General features: G+C 33.8%; 1 protein-coding gene across 1 annotated transcript; it reads right to left on the bottom strand.

Moving 5' to 3' along the window:
- Nucleotides 1-1,003: 1,003 nt before the first annotated feature.
- On the bottom strand, nucleotides 1,004-12,766 carry LOC134700485 (protein ABHD13-like). Its single transcript, XM_063561874.1, has 7 exons — nucleotides 12,395-12,766; nucleotides 10,343-10,565; nucleotides 9,492-9,592; nucleotides 7,758-8,011; nucleotides 5,064-5,168; nucleotides 2,091-2,198; nucleotides 1,004-1,682 (listed from the first exon to the last, which is right to left on the bottom strand). Exons 1-7 carry the CDS (start codon nucleotides 12,639-12,641, stop codon nucleotides 1,620-1,622), a joined length of 1,101 nt encoding a protein of 366 aa, XP_063417944.1. The 5' UTR covers nucleotides 12,642-12,766; the 3' UTR covers nucleotides 1,004-1,619.
- Between the last annotated feature and the right edge of the window lie 8,368 nt (nucleotides 12,767-21,134).

The raw sequence follows: 21,134 nt of genomic DNA, 5'->3' as shown, positions 1-21,134 counted from the left end.
ACAATGCACTGCATCATTATTAAATGATATGATAGGAAACATCAAAACTTGACTCATAACAGATAGGGATAGACTTAACATTAAGAATAAGAATGTGTCCATAGTACATGGATGCCCCACTCACACTATCATTTTCTATGTTCAGTGGACTCTGAAATTGGGACAAAAATCTAATTTGGCATTTAAATTAGAAAGATCATATCACAAGGAACATGTGTACTAAGTTTCAAGTTAATTTGTCTTCAACTTCATCAACTTGCATGTTCGTGTATTTATAATTTCATGGTTTTTCCTGAAGTTTGCATACAAGCCTATATAGAAAAATTTGACATTCTTTGAACGTTCAATTACATGGCTTGCCTGTACCCTTGAAATCCAAGAAAATTGGTATCCAACAAATAATAATGAATCCACAGTATGGGTTATTAGACATACTTATTTTGTTTTATGATAGTAGAGGGTCATTATGGTTTCTGGTCTGTGGGTTCGTTGGTTGGTTCGACCGTCCGTCCATCCCGCTTCAGCTTTAAGTTTTTGGACAAGGCAGTTTTTAATGAATTTGAAGTTCAATCAACTTGAAACTGAGAACACATGTTGCCTGTGATATGATCTTTGTCCTTTAAATGCCAAATTAGATTTTTAAGCCTAATTTCATAGTCCACTTTACATAGAAAATGATAGTGCAAGTTTCATGTTAAAATTTTTGGTCAAGCTAGTTTTTGATGAAGTTGAAGTCCAATCAACTTGAAACTTAGTACACATGTTCCCCATGATATGATCTTTCTAATGTTAATGCCAAATTAAAGTTTTTACCCAAATTTCTCGGTCCACTGAACAAAGAAAATGATATTGCGAAGTTCAGGTTAAAGTTTTTGGTCTAGGTAGTTTTTGATGAAGTTGAAGTCCAATCATCTTGAAATTTAGTACAAATGTCCTCTATGATATGATCTTTCTAATTTTAAATCCAAATATGTTATAGTTCAAAATCCCAACTTCACATACTCTTACACTAACTTTGTATTAGTTATAGCTTGAAGATATTGATTTGATATTTGGAAAATCCAATAAAAAATATGTTTAATACTGAAGACATTTTTTTTTTTAAAGTAATAAAATGTATTGGATTTTCATAATAAATTTTTGTTTAAATATTTTTTTTATATAAGCTTAGGGTGTTTAAAGGCCTTCCAAATGTAAACACATAAATATGTGGCTTGGTAATTGTTATCATCTTTAATTCATATGCATGTGATTTTTCAAAATGACAAAAGGGAGATAACCCAAACAATTTAGTGGTTGAATTTTCAATCCTAGAGCAGAGCTATCATTCACCTTCTCAAGGTCAAGGAACTTTGGCTCCTCATTTCATTCAATAATCCAGTATATTTAACAATTTGTAGTTTTATCAATTTGTAGTGAAAAATATTATCCATATTTCAACTTTTAGACATCATTGCTACAAATGTTATGCACTATTTTTGATATCTTTTGGTGCTGAGGCAGTTCACAAAATATCTTATTACAAGGTTGCCATGATCATGGCAATATCTGCCATCTTCACTGTTGTCATGGTAACTATGATGCTCATTACATGGTTGTCATGGTAACAATGATGCTCATTACACAGTTGTCATATTAACCATAGTTTCAGTGTCTGTTTCAAACGATCTTGTTCTTAAAATCTATAAAAAAAACATGGAATTTATTACTAATAGTTTTTTTTGTAACTTTATGGTATATTTCATTGAAACAGTAACCCAACAATGCAAAAAATTTAACAGTAGAAGTTTCTAGTGTTCTCGATAGATTATTAGTCCCCTACAGACAAATTGTAAGGGGACTTTAGAATTGCACCCCATCAGTAAGGCAAATCAGTTTTCCACACTATTTTCTTCATGCTTTAAGATATTGATTTGATATTTGGTGTATTGTATTATCATGACAAGTTACAGATCAAGATTGAATTTTGTTCCGTATGATGATTTTGTGCAGTTATATATGATCCTTGGACATACAAAATTCTTTTAAATTATCAGTTTTCAACACAATTTAAGAGAGAAAACTTATGGCCTGATTAATGACCTTATTACCTCATTAACAAAATTAATAATAGCCTGATAGTATCCTTGAGACATCCAAGTTTCATTATGTGTTCCTCCAGGGAATCGTACAATTCTTTTCTTTTTACTGCCAGATACCTGTGTATAAACAATAATAACTCAGTAAATCATAACGAAAAGATAGGGGCATTGACAATGTTGATTTTGTTTTACAGAAACAATTAGCATTAAACTGTTCAAACATAGAGACCGTAAGGGAGCTACCATTTGATTTTTAGGGGGGGGGGGGGGGGGGGGGGGGGCTAGGATGAAAATTTATGTCCTGCATTTTTTTTTTATCTGTAATCTCTGTCCTGCCTTTTTATTTTTCACTCTGTTTGGTCCTGCCTTTTTATTTGGTTTATCCTGACTTTTTTTCCTAAATTATTGTCCTGACTTTTTTTTTTTGCAAGTGTCTCATCCTGACTTTTTTTTTTACTCAGAACTCCTGTTCCGCCTATTTTTTTTCAAATTTCATCCTAGCCCCCCCATAAAAATCAAATAGTAGCTCCCTAATGCAACCCAATTTGGCAGATACTTTATTTCAGGTTTAGTCCTTTCTAGCTCATTTCATGGCGATTTAAATTCACTATTTTCAAATGTACTTGATGTAGTTAAAAAGGTCCAAGTTTTACTAATACAGTATGTCTAGTTGGTTGTCTAAAAATTGTGATAAATAGAATCTGATGGACATCAACATTGCTGATAAACTCAAAGTTGCTGGACCATAATATAGAGAGTAGTGCATACAAATGATCATCAAACTCGGATGTTCTGATAGTAATGCAACTTTATATCAAATATCAATGATCTATCACAAGAAGTTTTGATCAAGCAGAAAACTTAACATTGAAAATTGGTTATAGATAGTAATGACAGTGGCGGATCCAGGGGAAGGATTCCAGGGGTTGGAACCCCCCCCTTTTTTTTTGAGGATCAATGCATTTAATGGGGACATAAAGTTGGATCCCCCTCTTTTTTAAAATGGCCGGATCCACCCGTGAATGAAACTTCATAGAAAAAAAATATTGACCTATCACAAGAATTTCCATGACACCAACAGCAAAAACACCAGTAAAGTATTGCCATGTTATATCACCTATGTAGGAAGAATTTTCTTGTCTTTACTTTCACAGAAAGAGAAATTAAGTTCACAAATAAGTCAATATTAGACATATAGTTCTCTGAAATCAACTTCTACTAGTAATAATACTAAAATAATTGATAACAAGATATGTTAAAGTATCTGACAAAATTAACAACTTCTGACCCATTAAGCCATATGATGCCCCCAAATTGTTAGTGTAAAACCTTTCAAACAGGAAAACCACAACTACTGCACATCAGATCCCTGACTTAGGACCAGTGCAAACATTTGCAGGGGGATTAAATGTTTTTTGATTGAGTTAAGTCTGCCAATTGATATTTTATCGTATGTTTTTCTATGTTGTGATGTTATGCTATTGTTTCAGAAAAAGGGAGAAGGTTTGGATCCATTAAAACATTTAATCCCCCTGCAAATGTTTGCACTGGTCCTTAGTCAGGAATCTGATGTGCAGTAGTTGTGGTTTTCCTGTTTGAAAGGATTTACACTAATAATTGGGGGGCCCTTTATTGTTTATAGCTTGTTGTTCGGTGTTATCCAAGGCTTTGTGTTAAAGGCTGTACATTGACCTATAATGGTTTACTTTCATAAATTGTTCTTTGGATAGAGAGTTGTATCATTGGCACTCACACCACATCTTCTTATATCTATCATATGACAGCCTGATTTTGCGCACCTTTGGGTTTTTGAAAAAAATATAATTTTGAGAGATTTTTTGGCTAAATCTTAATATTTTTTGCTTTAAAAGACATGAGGATTTGCAAGGACCACCATGTTTTTTCTGTTAGGATGTGTATCTGACCCATTGTATAGCAAATTTATTTAAGTTAAACAGTGTGGCCAATGTTTTTCAGAATGCCTAAGCCCTTACCATACACTACAGTGAACTAAAGTTGTTAACTTCCATGCCATTTGGTCTCTGGTGGAGATATGGCAATTATGCCACATCTTCTTATTTTTATATTTACAAACGATTTGTTTTCTTTACTTATTTTTCATTATACATGTAATCTATAAATACTCAAGAATTGCAATTCTTTTCATTTACTTTACAAAAAGATTGCTGCAGACATTTAAGTATATTTTCATATCTTGGGAACTGCACTAATTTTAGTATAACTACTTTTTACATAAAACTAATGAGTTCCAACCATTTGTAAGCTGCTCATGCTGTTTGATGGGAGTCTCAAATAACTTTTTGTTAATTAAATTTGTTGTCCAATTATCCATTTTTTTAATGAATGGACATGTTTTAAGACAGTTTAATAGCACATAGTTCTCAAGGTGGATAATTAATATCATCCTTTTCCAAAGTTTTACATAAAAGGATTACAAAATTTGGTTTGAATACTCTTTAATAAAAGTGTAGTCAAACAAATGCTATTTTTAGTTGTAGCAGCCAAGTTGGTTAAATGATTTGATTTGATTTGTTTTTTTTTGGTGTTTAATGCCACTTTTAAGCACTGTTTTTGGGCCATTTTGTGGCCGCCTGTTTTTATTGGTGGAGGAAGCTGGAGTACCCTTAGAAATCCACCAACCTTTGATAGGAAAACTGATAATCCCAGTGAATTACGATTGAAGTCAAGCACACTGGCATGAGCTGGGTTTAAACTCACAACCTTAGTGTTGACCAGCTAGTGATTACAGTAGTACAATGTAACTACATAGATCACTCTGCCACCAAGAACCCAGTTGGTTAGATGAAAATGATTTTCAATATCTATCGGTATATTCCCTTTGGCTAAACAAAGTTTCAGGCAGCAATGAGATTTCAGTGGATACAGTTTTTTTACAAAATTCAAAGAATGCCCATGTTCATTGATGCCAAGTCAGTTTAAAAATTGATAAGAACCACTTACAGTATGTAAAGTATCCATCATTCTGGGTGGTATAAGACTATCAGCTAAACCTGATAAAAATAATGTTGGCACTTTGATAGTAGGTAACCTAGATATAGATCTGTACTGAAAAGAAAACAAATAAATCATTCGATCAGTATCAACAATGAATAATGGAACTCTTTTGTAATGGAGATGCAAATAGTTAGTCTTATTTGCTTTTTTTCCCTAAAGTTTAGGTCAATTTTTGGAGTTATTGGTAAATATGTATCTTGTAACTCATTTCTTATAATGATAAGACTGTTGTGTTTTACTAACTGGAAGTCCTTGTTTGGGACTTTTATAGCTTACTTTTTTTATCTGTAAATCCGTAAAAACTTAATTTCCCAAATATCAAATTGTTCCTTTATATAGATGGTGAGTCAGTTTAAACAAAGCAGTTGTATAATAAAGTGTCAAATCTGTTGTAATACCTCATATTTGTTTGTTTGTTAGTGAAGACCTATATATATTCATTTCTTATTCATACAGTGATACCTTATAAAAATGTAATGAATCTGGAGTACATTCTATTTTACTGTGTTGAAGACCCATTGGTGGCCTTCAGCTGTTTTCAGCTTTGGTCAGATTGTTGTCTCTTTGTCTCTTTGACACATTCACCATTTCCATTCTCAATTTGATTTAATGTTTAATTGAAGTTGAAATTAATATGTAAATATAACATAACAATTACAATTATCATGACATATATATATATACTGTAAGTTCATAAATATCTGGGTGGCCCGGTGCATATATCGTTACGATTTAAAAAAAATTATAATTATCCTTGATCATCTCAATAAGTTTGATTGTCCGGCACAGCTAAATTGAGAAAAGTAATAGAGTCAAGATGACCAATGATAATCTGTTAATCACTATTTTACCTATGACAACATTGTTAGTTTCATTGACAATGGGCATGTGCGCTTATTTTCTAGCAATAATTTTCCATATATCACTCTATTGGTTTGAGAAATGAAATTATCAGTCAAAAAGATCAAAAGAAAATTTCATAAAATAGGAATAATATTTATTTATTGCGATGTCAGGAAAATATGCATACAAATCTATGTATCAAATCCAGAATGCAAGTTCTTATTATTGCTATACTGAGGGGGTATAGGACCTTTATCGGGACTCCGGGATCGGGTGTTTTTAAGCTCGCGATTTCGGGATTGACCCTTTCCCGATCCGGAAATTCTTGTTTTTGTATTTCGGGACGTCGGGATTTACTTTATTTAAATTTCGAGTTTTTAAGGCTAAAGCCCGGGATTTCGGGATCAGGACCCCTCCTATCCCCCCTCTATACTGACACAATCACATTATTATTGGTCATAATAATTAATACGCAATAATTTATTTTGTAATATGAGCAACACAAGGGTGCCACAGGATCTGCTGACCTTCAAGAGCACCTGAGATCACCCCCAGTTTATTGTGGGGTTCGTGTTGTTTAGTCTATAGTTTTTTTTTATGTTACATCTTGTGTACTATTATTTGTCTGTTTGTCTTTTTCTTTTTTAGCCATGGCGCTGTCAAGTTTATTTTGATACTTTGAGTTTAAATGTCACTCTGGTATGTTTTGCCCGTCTTAAGGTGGTACCCAACACCTGAACTAAAATTAATTTGGCTCGTTTAAATTTTCTTAAAATTTTGACAAAGTATTTACTTTGGCCCTTTGACAAAAATATAAAAATTTCAAAAAATTTGAACCAACCGTTTAATCAGAAAAATTACACTGGTTATATAGAAGTCTAACAAAAACTCATTTTGATCCTTGAGAAGCTTAATATTCCCTTAAGGATGTACACCTCTGAGGAGCCAAACATTTCTAGAATTAAACTTTTTTTCTTAACCTGATTTTTAGGTTTATAAGACTGTAACAAAACAATTGGTGAAGAAAAAATCATATGGTGGTGTGCTTCTTTTTTTACTACGGCCCTTTGAAAATGCCCAATTTTGATGATTTTCTCACTTTTCATCGATTTTTACCTATTTTTGGGCAATTATCGTGAAAAAAATCACAGTTCCACAATTAAACTTTTTTTCATACTTTCCATAAAGATGAAGTGGACCAATCTGAATAAATTTAACTTACAAAAACTATAGGTAGGTGTTAATATAAGAAAGTTTTATCATATTTTGATGCTTTTTTGTGTAAAATTTACCATACTGCCAATTTTGTATTTTCATGATTTTTCTCATTTTAAAGAACAAAATGCATATTAATTCAACTTTTTTGTTATAAATGATTGAAAAAATACATATCTAAGAAATTTGAAAAGACCAAAATGAGATGGGATGTATATTATTCTTGTAAAATCATTTTGTGTATCCCTCACCCATTTTCTCAAAATTTTGACTAAAAATACTGACTTGAATGGTCGTAAAATTTGAAAACTGGATTATTCAAAAACCGTTCATGGTAAATACACAATTTTTTCACAGAGTTATGTTTGATTATAATATTTTTAAAATTCATTGATATTTTCCAATTCTATCATATGTTTTGGAAATAATTTAAGAACGAGATTTCAACGAGACTGAACGAGACTGAAAAGTCAGAAGAATACATCCTTAACAACACAACGTCATTAAAACGTTCTGCTGAATTTACAGAGTTATCTCCCTGTAGTGTTAGGAAACCACCTTAAAGTGTTATTTTGTACTTACTTTAGCTTTGACTAATATATCTGGTAAATATTTTAAAAATGGAAAATCAAATAATGTTCTAGCTATATCAGGTAATGATGAAAATGTATTCTCTATCACTAAAACAGCTATATGACGTTCATATAATGATTGTGATGCTAAATGTACAGCTACAGCGCCTCCTAGTGAGCGTCCAAACACTATTAATTTGTTACGGTCTATATCAGTCCTTTTTAATAAAAAATCCATAGCTGCCTCTGCATCTTTGTATAAACCTGAAATAAAGAGAAAGAACTGATTGATTGGTTGGTGTTTAACACCCCTTTCACTACTATTGTATAAACCTGAAATACTGTAATTTCAGAAATTATTGCGAGGTTTTTATTAATGCGAAAAATTGGACAAAGATGTAATTGCAATAATTTAAGCTCGCATTTTGAAATATTTTATATGAATTTGACAGGGTTTTTCTCAAAATCGTAAAAATTTAAATCACATTTAAGTCTTAAGTGACAAAATCGCAATAATAAATGCACACAATAATTTCTAAATTTACAATATGGAGAAATAAATAATTGATTGATTGGTGTTTTAAAAACACCATTCTCAGCACTATTGCGTCAGTTTTTATTTGTAGAGAAAGTCCAAGTGCCTGGAGAGAACAGTGACTTTTAATAGGAAAACTAACAATCATAGTGTATTAAGATTGGAGTCAAGGACACCGGTGGAATTGGAACTCCCACCAGGCTAGTTATAAAGGCTGTTCCATGAAAAAAACATGTCCCCCCTCCAGCTCTTAAGAGAAAGATACTGAATGATCTACATGTAAACAATGGCTCACACAATAGTAAACATTTTACAATCTTTCACATTGAGAATCAGCAAGGAGTAGATAGAACATCTGAATTGACCATTCTATCTGTCATATTGATAGATATATAGGTAAATTGCAGTTCAAAAAAAATATCTTCAATACCCTAGTATTTTATAGAACAGCCCTTAGCTTTACCTGCAACTAATTCTGTGTGTGTGTGGGTTTTTTTGTTGTTGGGAGGAGGGGGGGGGGGTCTCAAGTACCAGTTTTGTGTATTTTTTTCCTTTAGATCTAGTACAGAATTTGTTCAACAAGTTGGTAAGTTTGCTGAAGTATTGCAATTAAACACAACATAAAGAAGTTATTTTGTTTGTTCGTTGGTGGATTAAGTCACTTTCAGATAACTTGGCTATGTGATGCCCCTTTTTTAATTGGTGAAGGAAGCCAGACTCGAGTAACCAAAGAAAACCAACCTCCAACCTTCAGCAATAATACTGGCAATCCTTGTAAATCTTAATCAGAGTCCAACATTCTAACATGCATCCTCAGTAGACTGTTGAAGAACTTAGCACCTGATGTTGTCTCAACCCTCCTTAATACAGACTTTGATAGCAAAACGATTAACTATTGTTTAACTTTATTAGAAGAAAAGGACAGATAGAAAAATAGTTTTGAGATACTCTGGATTTTTTTGTTTTTGGTAAAAATCATGTCTTATACATGTACTTTCTAATATATTAACCTCCCTCACTTGGAGAACCTTCACTCTTACTATAAGCTCTTACTCTACTAACAAATATTATTCTTAATACAAATGTTTTAATACTTGCTGATGTATTTACCTCCTTTGCTTGGAGAACCTTCACTCTTACTATAAGCTCTAACTCTACTAACATATATTATTTTTAATACATTGTTTAAATACTTGCTGCTGTACTTACCTCCTTCGCTTGGAGAACCTTCACTCTTACCATAACCTCTGTACTCTACTAACAAAATGTTGTATTTACACTGTTCAAATAATGCATGAGTATTCATCAACCTGAAATAAAAAAACAAAACATATACAGACTTCAATGACAGAAGTAAAATTTATATATAAACAAACAATTTGAAATTAAATTCTCAAGATAACAGAATGTGAGCTTTTTATCTAACTTCATATGAAAAAACAAATTGTAAAATGACAATTTCACTTTACCAATAAAACTAGTTAAATCCTTCTACATGTTCTAGATGTGTATGTTCCTGTACAAAGTCAATGGTTTCATCACCAGATATCATCTCCCAAGTTTTTAAGTCTATTTGTCAGAACCTAGTGTGAGAGATTGGGTCATACCTTACAAGTGCTTGTCAAATGGTCAGGACTGTCCTATATCTTTTAATTCACTTATATTGTTGAGTTACTTATATTGTTAATTCACTTATATTGTTGAGTGACCTACATTTCTCTTCTTCCAATATATTGGCCTATATATTTATATGACATGTACTTTTTTTCAGCTATTGTTATTAAATTGCATTGACTTACATTTTTTTCTGTCTACCTGTTGGAATCAACTGACTTACATGTAATTTTTTTTTTAGCTAATATTTTGAGTTGCTAAGTTCTAAATATCTTTTCTTCCAATATACTTTTTGATAAGGTATTATTGTTGAGATGCTGTGACCTACATATCTTTTCATCATACATTGTATCTAAAGTTCTATATAATGACCTTCACATATACTTTTTAAAGTTTCATGATAAAGCTTCAATTCAAGAATAATAATATGTTTGATCTTAACAAACCTGTGTCCAACATTACCAGCATTTCCATGGAAATAAATAATGGTCGGAACATTTGGCTTTGGATGTTTCACTAAAACTAAGTTGATTTTAACTCCATCACTAGTATTCACAAAGTGGTTTTCATATGGCATTTGATAGGCATTTGGTAACATAACATAAAGTCTAGAGTTTGGTGGCTGCTCTGGGTAATATAATAACATGTCCTGTGCATTGAAAAATATACCTGTAAATAAAAGTAGGATATGAAAATATATAAAAACATATATCCTATGGATTGAAAATTATATCTTTACAAGTTAGTTGATTAAATTGTATGGTAAACGAATGGATATAAATCATGAAATATACATGATATACATGATATATGTACAATGTATCATCTATGCATTAAAATTAACCAGGTAAAAAAAAAACACAGCTGCAATTTCTGTGTATTAGTCAATTTTGAATACTGACCAATTGAAATATTACAGTATTTTTGGTAACCACTTTCCTTGTCAAAGGATAGATTTAAATGTTCTCACATTAAAAGGATAAATGAAATATACTGACAAAAAGTGACGGTAACTGGTCTTTGACCAGTACACATAGATGTAACGGTAACTGGTCCACGATGTAGATGTAGGATTTTATTTGAAAAGACAGGATAAAAGTCTTAAAATAGAAAATGATATACATAATCATGGCTCAATTAAATATTCCTTTAATACTAATAGTAATTTCTATAAATAAATTGACACCTAATCACCTCAAGAAAATACCTTTCTTTATATACAATTTTTTTTAAATCCAAACACACAGAACATTTTACTTTAAATGTGTTTGAATTACCTCCCATACACTGCTTTTAAATTGTCCATTAACCAGGAAACCCTCGTTTCCCCTAAATCATTTACACCCCCAAAGTCAATCCGAAGCATTCCATAGTGGTATGTAAACTTGTGATATAATTATTGTTTGGAAACTAGAAAAATGCACTTTTTTGGCCCCTAATTCCTAAACTGTTAGGACCATAACCCCTAAATATCAATCCCAACCTTCCTTTTGTGGTGTTTAAATTTCAAAGATTTCTATTTACAAAATGTACTTATAATGTATACTAAAGTTATTGCCACAAAACCCAAACCAAATGTCTACAGATGATGCGTACGACCATGACACAACAATGTGATACTAATACAGGGCTTTCCATTGAAATTGAAGTACAATGTAGAAGGCTCAATTAAAATTATAGGCGGTTGTAACATGCGTTCGGCGAAGCCGGACGCCCACCAAGCTGTAAGCTTGTTGCCTTACGGCAGGGGGTTTGGGGCTGCTCAAGGCCCCCAGAAGCTCTGGCATAAATAGAGCAAAATCCTGCATTCTTGCAATCTCCTGGCACCTAATTTCATCATTCAAATGACCATTTTTTATGTATGAAATTAAAGAAAGAAAAAAAAATCTCAAAGAAATTTCATTTTTTTTTATGTTATAGATGTTTTATTGATATATCCTCTGATTTTCTCTTTTTTTTGTAAACTGTTCAATAAGTCGGATACATAAATCATTTGGAAATGTTATTCATTTGAGGTCGAGTCGACAATATTCTACTTTCGTTTTTGACCTTGATTCTCTGAACACCACGTGGGCTTTGAAAATGAACTTCAAAAGATACTGTTTTCCAGATTCTGAACAATATGATCTACTACACTTTCTTTAATTTGACTGATATTATTCCATAACATAAGATTGTCATCCTATCTGGTCGTCTTCATATTTTAAAAGTAAAAAGTGACCTGAATTCATGTGAACTATATTTAGCCCAAGGTAAACACTGACTTTTCATCCTTGTTTATCGTGACAGCGACTTTGCGAAAATACGTCTCTCAGCTGCCTGTTAACATTTGAAAAAGATATTTTTTTCTTTTTGAATTTATATTTTTGTCAATGAAGTATGCTGCACTTGAAGTCACGGTAAACGGCGGATTTCCACCGGCTACCGGCTTCAATGGAAAGCCCTGCTAATATACATTGTACATGTATGACGCGTACGACAGTATTTAAACAAATTACCTATCACAGCCACTATAAAGAATCCTAAAGCTATCAAGGCGCCAGTGAACCAATATACCAAAAACAATATAAGCAAAGCTGAACTACACAACTTCCAAAATTTTGCTGCAACTGCCACACAAATTCTGACTAGAAATCGGACGATCTGTAGTTTTCTTCCCATCTTTGACCTGGTCATGCTGGTTGCAGAATCAGTTGTCGATTTCTCTGAATGAAGATCTTTTGCTATTTCAACATTTTTACTCATACTAAAAAGATACTATACTAAAATTGTATATTGTTTTTGAATTTCAGATTTGAAAGGAAGACATATGATTTGACACTTTCAGTTTTGTAACTTTAGGAAACATTCCACGTCGTCCATATTGAAACAGTAACCATTCGGAAGTAAACGTTTATGAAAAGTCTAGAGTTGCATGGTGAAGGCGTTCGAATATTTGTGTTTAGCATGCTTTGCAATGTTTCGGGCTTGAACTCAAAACCTCATCTTCGCTAGTCAAGGGTTACGATCCACTCCTCTCCTCTTGGTATGACAAAACATGAGAGTACTATAAAACATGTAGTATGAGACAAAACTGCAAAAAGTTTGGAAGTCAATTTAACAAACATATCAACCTGAAAAGATCATGATCGAGTGTCCGTTTTTTTCAAAAAAGGTTGTTTAAGATCAATAATGTATGATATGTCTCAGGGAATAACTTAACGAACCGCAGGGTTGGACCCCCCTTTTTGTTTACGATCAATTCATTTGAATGGGGACCTATGAGTTGACCCTCCTCTTCTTTTTTCCTGGGTTATGAACCTTTAAAAAAATATTTTGTTATGAATTTTTAAACATATACTGTTGATGGTTCACCTGGTTTTTTTTTATTGTGTGCATTTATTGTTTATAAAAAGTCATAAACAACCTTTAAATTCAAAAATAAAACCTATAGTGCCGATCGAGTCACTGAAGTCGAGCACACCTTAAAATGTGTACTTGAATTGGTCCATATTTATCATATTTGTTTAAAAATATCTATATTTGTAGATTTGTTTTAAGGAAATCATTGCTAGCACTGCATGATTTCATCCTATATTTATCAAGTACCGAAATTGCCAAATATGCCGGAGAGTACAAGGGATAATGCCAAGGATGTTCTATAAAAAAATCCATATGTTTTATCATTGAAAGAACACAAGGGAATCAATTATAATGACAAATATCGGGAAAATAAAACTGCATGTCTGTAAACAAAATGGTTCAACTTTATGATCAGTATCCGAGGAAAACCAAGGCTTAAAAGGCTTAAAATAAATAGATTTTGTTAGATAAAAAATGATTTTTGGGATCATGAAAGATTCGGGTTCCCATTTTGATGATCGCGAAAGATCTGTTGCCACTTATTTGTTATTGCAAATTACGGTAACATGTTGGTTAACCTGACGACCATAACTTGGATCCAGCAGTCAAAACGTGATTCTAGGCCTAGGACTATAAAATTAATGAAAACCAGAGCACATACCACAAACTTTAATAAAGATCTAGCAATTAAAAGTATTAAGATTAATAAAGAAGTACAGACGATGCATGAATCTCTATTAAAAGGAATTATTCTACGAAAGTTGAAATAATGTTGATATCTGCAATTTTGGCAAAAGTGAAACAGACGTAAAAGAAACAAGTGTTATGTACAGTTCATCCGTTTCTTGTCACGACCACAGTAAAAACTGCACCAAAAAACAAGGCTCTGGTTTTGTAACTTTTGTTAAGCATTTTGAGGTTAATGGATGTGAAAATGATAGGATATTTTTTTTTTAAGTTTTAATAAGAATGTCGATTTTTATATAAGGGTTTGCATTATTCTATTTGGCCGCATTTTATTCAAGGTTATGGTTGTCTTTCTAAGGAACGATATCAAAAGATCAGCGTAAGATGAAAAACTTAATTCAAATAGTTTGGGGGTGGGGGTTGTACTGCTGCAATATTTGGTTATCCGACATCGATTTATCCATATATCCATATGGGTAAATCAATTTTTCCCAAATTAGGTTAAGAGGGGGGTGGGGGTCAGTGAAAAAACTATGTGAATTGAGTTTTTTTTTATCCTTCATTGAACTTTTGATGTCGTCCCTAAAATTGTTTAACATCTCCCCCTAATTTGATTGGTATCGAGTTTATCTCCCCCTTATTTGATTGGTATCGTGTTTATCTCCCCCTTATTTGATTGGTATCGTGTTTATCTCCCCCTTATTAGATTGGTATCGTGTTTATCTCCCCCTTATTGGATTTGTATCGTGTTTATCTCCCCCTTATTTGATTGGTATCGTGTTTATCTCCCCCTTATTTGATTGGTATCGTGTTTATCTCCCCCTTATTTGATTGGTATCGAGTTTATCTCCCCCTTATTTGATTGGTATCGTGTTTATCTCCCCCTTATTTGATTGGTATCGAGTTTATCTCCCCCTTATTTGATTGGTATCGTGTTTATCTCCCCCTTATTTGATTGGTATCGTGTTTATCTCCCCCTTATTTGATTGGTATCGAGTTTATCTCCCCCTTATTTGATTGGTATCGAGTTTATCTCCCCCTTATTTGATTGGTATCGAGTTTATCTCCCCCTTATTTGATTGGTATCGTGTTTATCTCCCCCTTATTTGATTGGTATCGTGTTTATCTCCCCCTTATTTGATTTGTATCGTGTTTATCTCCCCCTTATTAGATTGGTATCGTGTTTATCTCCCCCTTATTTGATTGGTATCGTGTTTATCTCCCCCTTATTTGATTGGTATCGTGTTTATCTCCCCCTTATTTGATTGGTATCGTGTTTATCTCCCCCTTATTTGATTGGTATCGATAAACTCGTGTTTATCTCCCGCTTATTTGATTGGTATCGTGTTTATCTCCCCCTTATTTGATTGGTATCGATAAACTCGTGTTTATCTCCCCCTTATTTGATTGGTATCGTGTTTATCTCCCCCTTATTTGATTGGTATCGATAAACTCGTGTTTATCTCCCCCTTATTTGATTGGTATCGTGTTTATCTCCCCCTTATTTGATTGATATCGTGTTTATCTCCCCCTTATTTGATTGGTATCGAGTTTATCTCCCCCTTATTTGATTGGTATCGTGTTTATCTCCCCCTTATTTGATTGGTATCGTGTTTATCTCTCCCTTATTTAATTGGTATCGTGTTTATCTCCCCCTTATTTGATTGGTATCGTGTTTATCTCCCCCTTATTTGATTGGTATCGTGTTTATCTCCCCCTTATTTGATTGGTATCGTGTTTATCTCCCCCTTATTTGATTGGTATCGTGTTTATCTCCCCCTTATTTGATTGGTATCGTGTTTATCTCCCCCTTATTTGATTGGTATCGTGTTTATCTCTCCCTTATTTGATTGGTATCGTGTTTATCTCCCCCTTATTTGATTGGTATCGTGTTTATCTCCCCCTTATTTGATTGGTATCGTGTTTATCTCCCCCTTATTTGATTGGTATCGTGTTTATCTCCCCCTTATTTAATTGGTATCGTGTTTATCTCCCCCTTATTTGATTGGTATCGTGTTTATCTCCCCCTTATTTGATTGGTATCGTGTTTATCTCCCCCTTATTTGATTGGTATCGTGTTTATCTCCCCCTTATTTGATTGGTATCGTGTTTATCTCCCCCTTATTTGATTGGTATCGTGTTTATCTCCCCCTTATTTGATTGGTATCGTGTTTATCTCTCCCTTATTTAATTGGTATCGTGTTTATCTCCCCCTTATTTGATTGGTATCGTGTTTATCTCCCCCTTATTTGATTGGTATCGTGTTTATCTCCCCCTTATTTGATTGGTATCGTGTTTATCTCCCCCTTATTTGATTGGTATCGTGTTTATCTCCCCCTTATTTGATTGGTATCGTGTTTATCTCCCCCTTATTTGATTGGTATCGTGTTTATCTCTCCCTTATTTGATTGGTATCGTGTTTATCTCCCCCTTATTTGATTGGTATCGTGTTTATCTCTCCCTTATTTAATTGGTATCGTGTTTATCTCCCCCTTATTTGATTGGTATCGTGTTTATCTCCCCCTTATTTGATTGGTATCGTGTTTATCTCCCCCTTATTTGATTGGTATCGTGTTTATCTCCCCCTTATTTGATTGGTATCGTGTTTATCTCCCCCTTATTTGATTGGTATCGTGTTTATCTCCCCCTTATTTGATTGGTATCGTGTTTATCTCCCCCTTATTTGATTGGTATCGTGTTTATCTCTCCCTTATTTAATTGGTATCGTGTTTACACTGTGTCATAGATCAAATTCATTTGTTCAGTGTATATTCAATTGTTTGTATTTTATATGTCTCTTGATTGAGTTAATCCATTTCAATTGATATTTTATAGTGTCTTTATATGTTGTGATGTTACATTATTGTTTTACGTACTGAGGGTGAAAGTTGGAAAAAATCAAAACGTTAAAATCCGCTGCACGTGATTGCACTTGTACTGAGTCACGAACCGATGTCCAGTGGCTGTCGTTTGCATGTTGATGTTCAAACGTGTATTAGTTTTCCCGTTTGAATGGTTTTACACTAGTCATTTTTGGGACCATACAAGGTTGCTGTGATCGAGCCAAAACTCCGTGTTGAAGACCGTACTGTGACCTATCATGGATTTACTTTTACAAATTGTGATTTAAATAGAGAGTTTTCTCATTGGCACTCATACCACATCTTCTTATGTCTATTTGCTGAATATTAGCTGTTAACTTTTTTTAAAATGACTAAACGGGAAGGATTGTGCCTGATATTCATATGATGAAATCATAATCTTTCAATCAGTTTAATTGAAGTCTGGATCTGGCATGTCAGTTAACTGCTAGTAGTCTGTTGTTATATATGTATTATTGTCATTTTGTTTATTTTCTTTGGTTAGATCTTCTGACATCAGACTAGGACTTCTCTTGAACTGAATTTTAAATGTGCGTATTGTTATGCGTTTACTTTTCTACATTGGCTAGAGGTTTAGGGGGAGGGTTGAGATCTCATAAACATGTTTAACCCCGCCGCATTTTGGCGCCTGTCCCAAGTCAGAAGCCTCTGGCCTTTGTAAGTCTTATATTATTCAAATTTTAGTTTCTTGTGTACAATTTGGAAATTAGTATGGCGTTCATTATCACTGAACTAGTATATATTTGTTTAGGGGCCGGCTGAGGGACGCCTCCGGGTGCGGGAATTTCTCGCTACATTGAAGACCTGTTGGTGACCTTCAGCTGTTGTTTTTTTCTATGGTCGGGTTGTTGTCTCTTTGACACATTCCCCATTTCCATTCTCAATTTTACCTCCTATTAATGTAAAACATAGATCTATCAATTTTGATATTTATGCTTTGTAAATTAAAAAAAAAAACCCACATTTTTAGAGACTTCTTATTAGCAGAGAAAAAAATAGCATAACTCTATATAAATCGCTATATTACCCATTACTCAAAGTAGCCAATTCAAAAATTTAGGGGGGTCCAATCCTCGGACCCCCCACCCCCTCTTGTATTATTTTAATTTTAGTTTCTTGTGTACAATTTGGAAATTAGTATGGCGTTCATTATCACTGAACTACTATATATTGGTTTAGGGGCCGGCTGAGGGACGCCTCCGAGTGCGGGAATTTCTCGCTGCATTGAAGACCTGTTGGTGACCTTCAGCTGTTGTTTTTTCTATGGTCGGGTTGTTGTCTCTTTGACACATTCCCCATCTTCATTCTCAATTTTACCTCCTATTAATGTAAAACATAGATCTATCAATTTTGATATTTATGCTTTGTAAATTTAAAAAAAAAACCCACATTTTTAGAGACTTCTTATTAGCAGAGAAAAAAATAGCATAACTCTATATAAATCGCTATATTACCCATTACTCAAAGTAGCCAATTCAAAAATTTAGGGGGGTCCAATCCTCGGACCCCCACCCCCTCTTGTATTATTTTAATTTTAGTTTCTTGTGTACAATTTGGAAATTAGTATGGCGTTCATTATCACTGAACTACTATATATTGGTTTAGGGGCCGGCTGAGGGACGCCTCCGAGTGCGGGAATTTCTCGCTACATTGAAGACCTGTTGGTGACCTTCAGCTGTTGTTTTTTCTATGGTCGGGTTGTTGTCTCTTTGACACATTCCCCATCTTCATTCTCAATTTTACCTCCTATTAATGTTAAACATAGATCTATCAATTTTAATATTTATGCTTTGTAAATTAAAAAAAAACCAAACACATTTTTAGAGACTTCTTATTAGCAGAGAAAAAAATTGGATAACTCTATAGTCCTCTATATAAATCGCTATATTACCCAAAGTAGCCAATTCCAAAATTTAGGGGGGTCCAATCCCCGTCCCCCCCTTTTGGATCCGCCACTGAAATGAATTGTGAAATCAAGGTTGTAGCTTGATAAAAGATCTGAAAATACCTTTAGAGTTGTTTGTTTTACTATAAAGACGGCTGAAATATGTGAAAAGGTAAGTTTTGTTAAGCATGTTTAATATTTGGGGCCCTCAGTATAGCTTGCTGTTCGATGTGAGCAACGGCTCGATCCGTGTTGAAACCGTACTTTTACCTAAAATGGTGTAATATTTGGGGCCGTGTATAGCTTGCTGTTCGATGTGAGCCACGGCTCGATCCGTGTTGAAACCGTACTTTTACCTAAAATGGTGTAATATTTGGGGCCGTGTATAGCTTGCTGTTCGATGTGAGCCACGGCTCCGTGCTGAAACCGTACTTTTATGATGGTCTGATACTTAAACCCTAAATGAAGGGAGTTTGATTGATTTACACATAAAAACATAATCTTTCAATTGAGGTCTGGAGCTGGCATGTCAGTAACTGCTAGTAGTCCTCTGTTAATTTATGTATTATTGTCATTCGGACTTCTCTTAAACTGAGTTTTGTGCGTATTGCTGTTTGTTTCTTTATTCTACATTGGCTAGAGGTAAACATGGATGGTAGAGATCTCACAAATCTTGTTCAACTCACCCCATTTTTGCGCTTGTCCCCTTTGTTTGTCTACTACGTATTTTAAAATTTTAATTCATTTAACGGTTTCGAGTTAAGCATGTTAGTTTGACGTCAATTTTCACTAAACAAGAACATGTGTTAATGTAGGGGCTATAAACTGAGGCACGACTACGGGCGCGAGATTTTCTCACTGTTATGAACAATCATTTGTGGTCTTACGTTTGTTTTCTGCTCTTTGGTTGGGTTGTAATCTTCCATTCTCACTTTTACACGGATTGATATTTAAGTCTAGTTTATAAACACAATACATTCGTTTGTTGTAGTGAATTTTAACGTGAGTGTACAGGGGCGGATGCAGGAATTTTCGAAAGGGGGGGGTGCTAACCCAGGGCAAAGGGGGGGGGGGGGGGGGTGCAAAACATATGTCCCGATACAAATGCATTGATCGGCAAAAATAAAGGGGGGGGGGGGGGGGTGCGCACCCCCGGAAGCCCCCCTCTGGATCCGCCACTGGTGTACATGCATCAGCTGAAATGTCTAGCTTTACTGACCATTGATTTTATGTTGATAGTCCTAAATATGAGGTTTTAATAACTGCAAATATCACATAAAATTAACATGATTTTTGAAAATGAGGACAAGTTCAGATAAACCAAACGGAGGAAAATACATGTACACATGCATTACAGTCTTGCAATACACCTAATATAGTTGACCTATTGTATGGAAAGCCATTTTGCTATTTGTTCTTACTTCAAGATAAACTTTATAAGATACCTTTAATAAATAGTGAGATATCTCATAATACTTTACTTTGTAAGATATCTTCTGAAGTTTATAAGATATCTTATAAACTATAATAAACTAAAATTATTACAAATTTGTAATTAGTATTGTGTTAGAGAACAGAAACAATATGTTCAATTTTTCCATTTGTAAAGGGGCATAACTCTAGAACAGCCAAAGTGGCACCGTAAAAAACCAATCTTGATCTGCACTGTGTGTAAGTTTCATAATATTTGTTTGAGGCAAACTTGAGTGAGAAAAAGAAACTAAAAATTTTGTAATGTTTCCATCAAAAAAGGTTCAGAACTCTATAACAGTAGTGACACTACCTTTATTCAAACTTGATCTGTGTTTTGTGGTAATAAGCAGTGTACAAGTTTCAGAACATTTGGTTTAGGCAAACTTAAGTTAGAGAAAGGAAACCGATTTTAGGACCTATGTTAGTACAGACAAGGGTTAAATTTACAGCCAATTCCATTGAGGGTGTAAGCAAAGGGAACATCTTTGGTCAGCTTGCTTGATGGCTGAACGGTGAAATCATTATTAGGTAAGAAACACCACCCTTCTTTCAAAGTAGCCTAGTCCTACAGACAGATTGATTGGTCATCTGTCAGATTAGTCTACTCTTCAAGGAGGTTAATTTACCTAAGTTTATAATAACTTTCTTGGTTCAGCTAGTAAGCAAGCTGAAAAAAGATATTACCTTGGACTACATACTCAAAGGAATCGACTGTAATGCCCCCCCATTCACTATGGTGAGGGCATAAAAAGTCCTCTTCACAATTTGAAATATTTTTTTCGTTTCTTCAGGACAGGTGGGCTTTAATGTAATGGCAAAGGGCACCAGATCCCCTACAGAAAACCAGAGTTTTGATAGTTAAAACAGACAATCCTAGTCTATGTAGATAGTTAAGTGGTTTCTAAATTGATTACCTGTGTTACCAGGCTGGTGAAACAGTAAGTCATGTAAGTTGCAGTCTGCACCGTT

Source organism: Mytilus trossulus, unplaced genomic scaffold (assembly GCF_036588685.1).
Source record: "Mytilus trossulus isolate FHL-02 unplaced genomic scaffold, PNRI_Mtr1.1.1.hap1 h1tg000158l__unscaffolded, whole genome shotgun sequence".
Taxonomy (NCBI): Eukaryota; Metazoa; Mollusca; class Bivalvia; order Mytilida; family Mytilidae; genus Mytilus; species Mytilus trossulus.
Note: the sequence above shows the minus strand (reverse complement) of the source record. Positions and strands in the feature narration are given on the sequence as shown.

Coding starts and splice junctions, on each gene's coding strand:
- LOC134700485 (XM_063561874.1), bottom strand. CDS start 12,641: ATGAGTAAAAATGTTGAAATAGCAAAAGATCTTCATTCAGAGAAATCG. Junction 2,199..5,063: donor TGATGGATACTTTACATACT/GTAAGTGGTTCT, acceptor GTTTATACACAG/GTATCTGGCAGTAAAAAGAA. Junction 1,683..2,090: donor TTATTAATTTTGTTAATGAG/GTAATAAGGTCA, acceptor TTTTTTTTATAG/ATTTTAAGAACAAGATCGTT.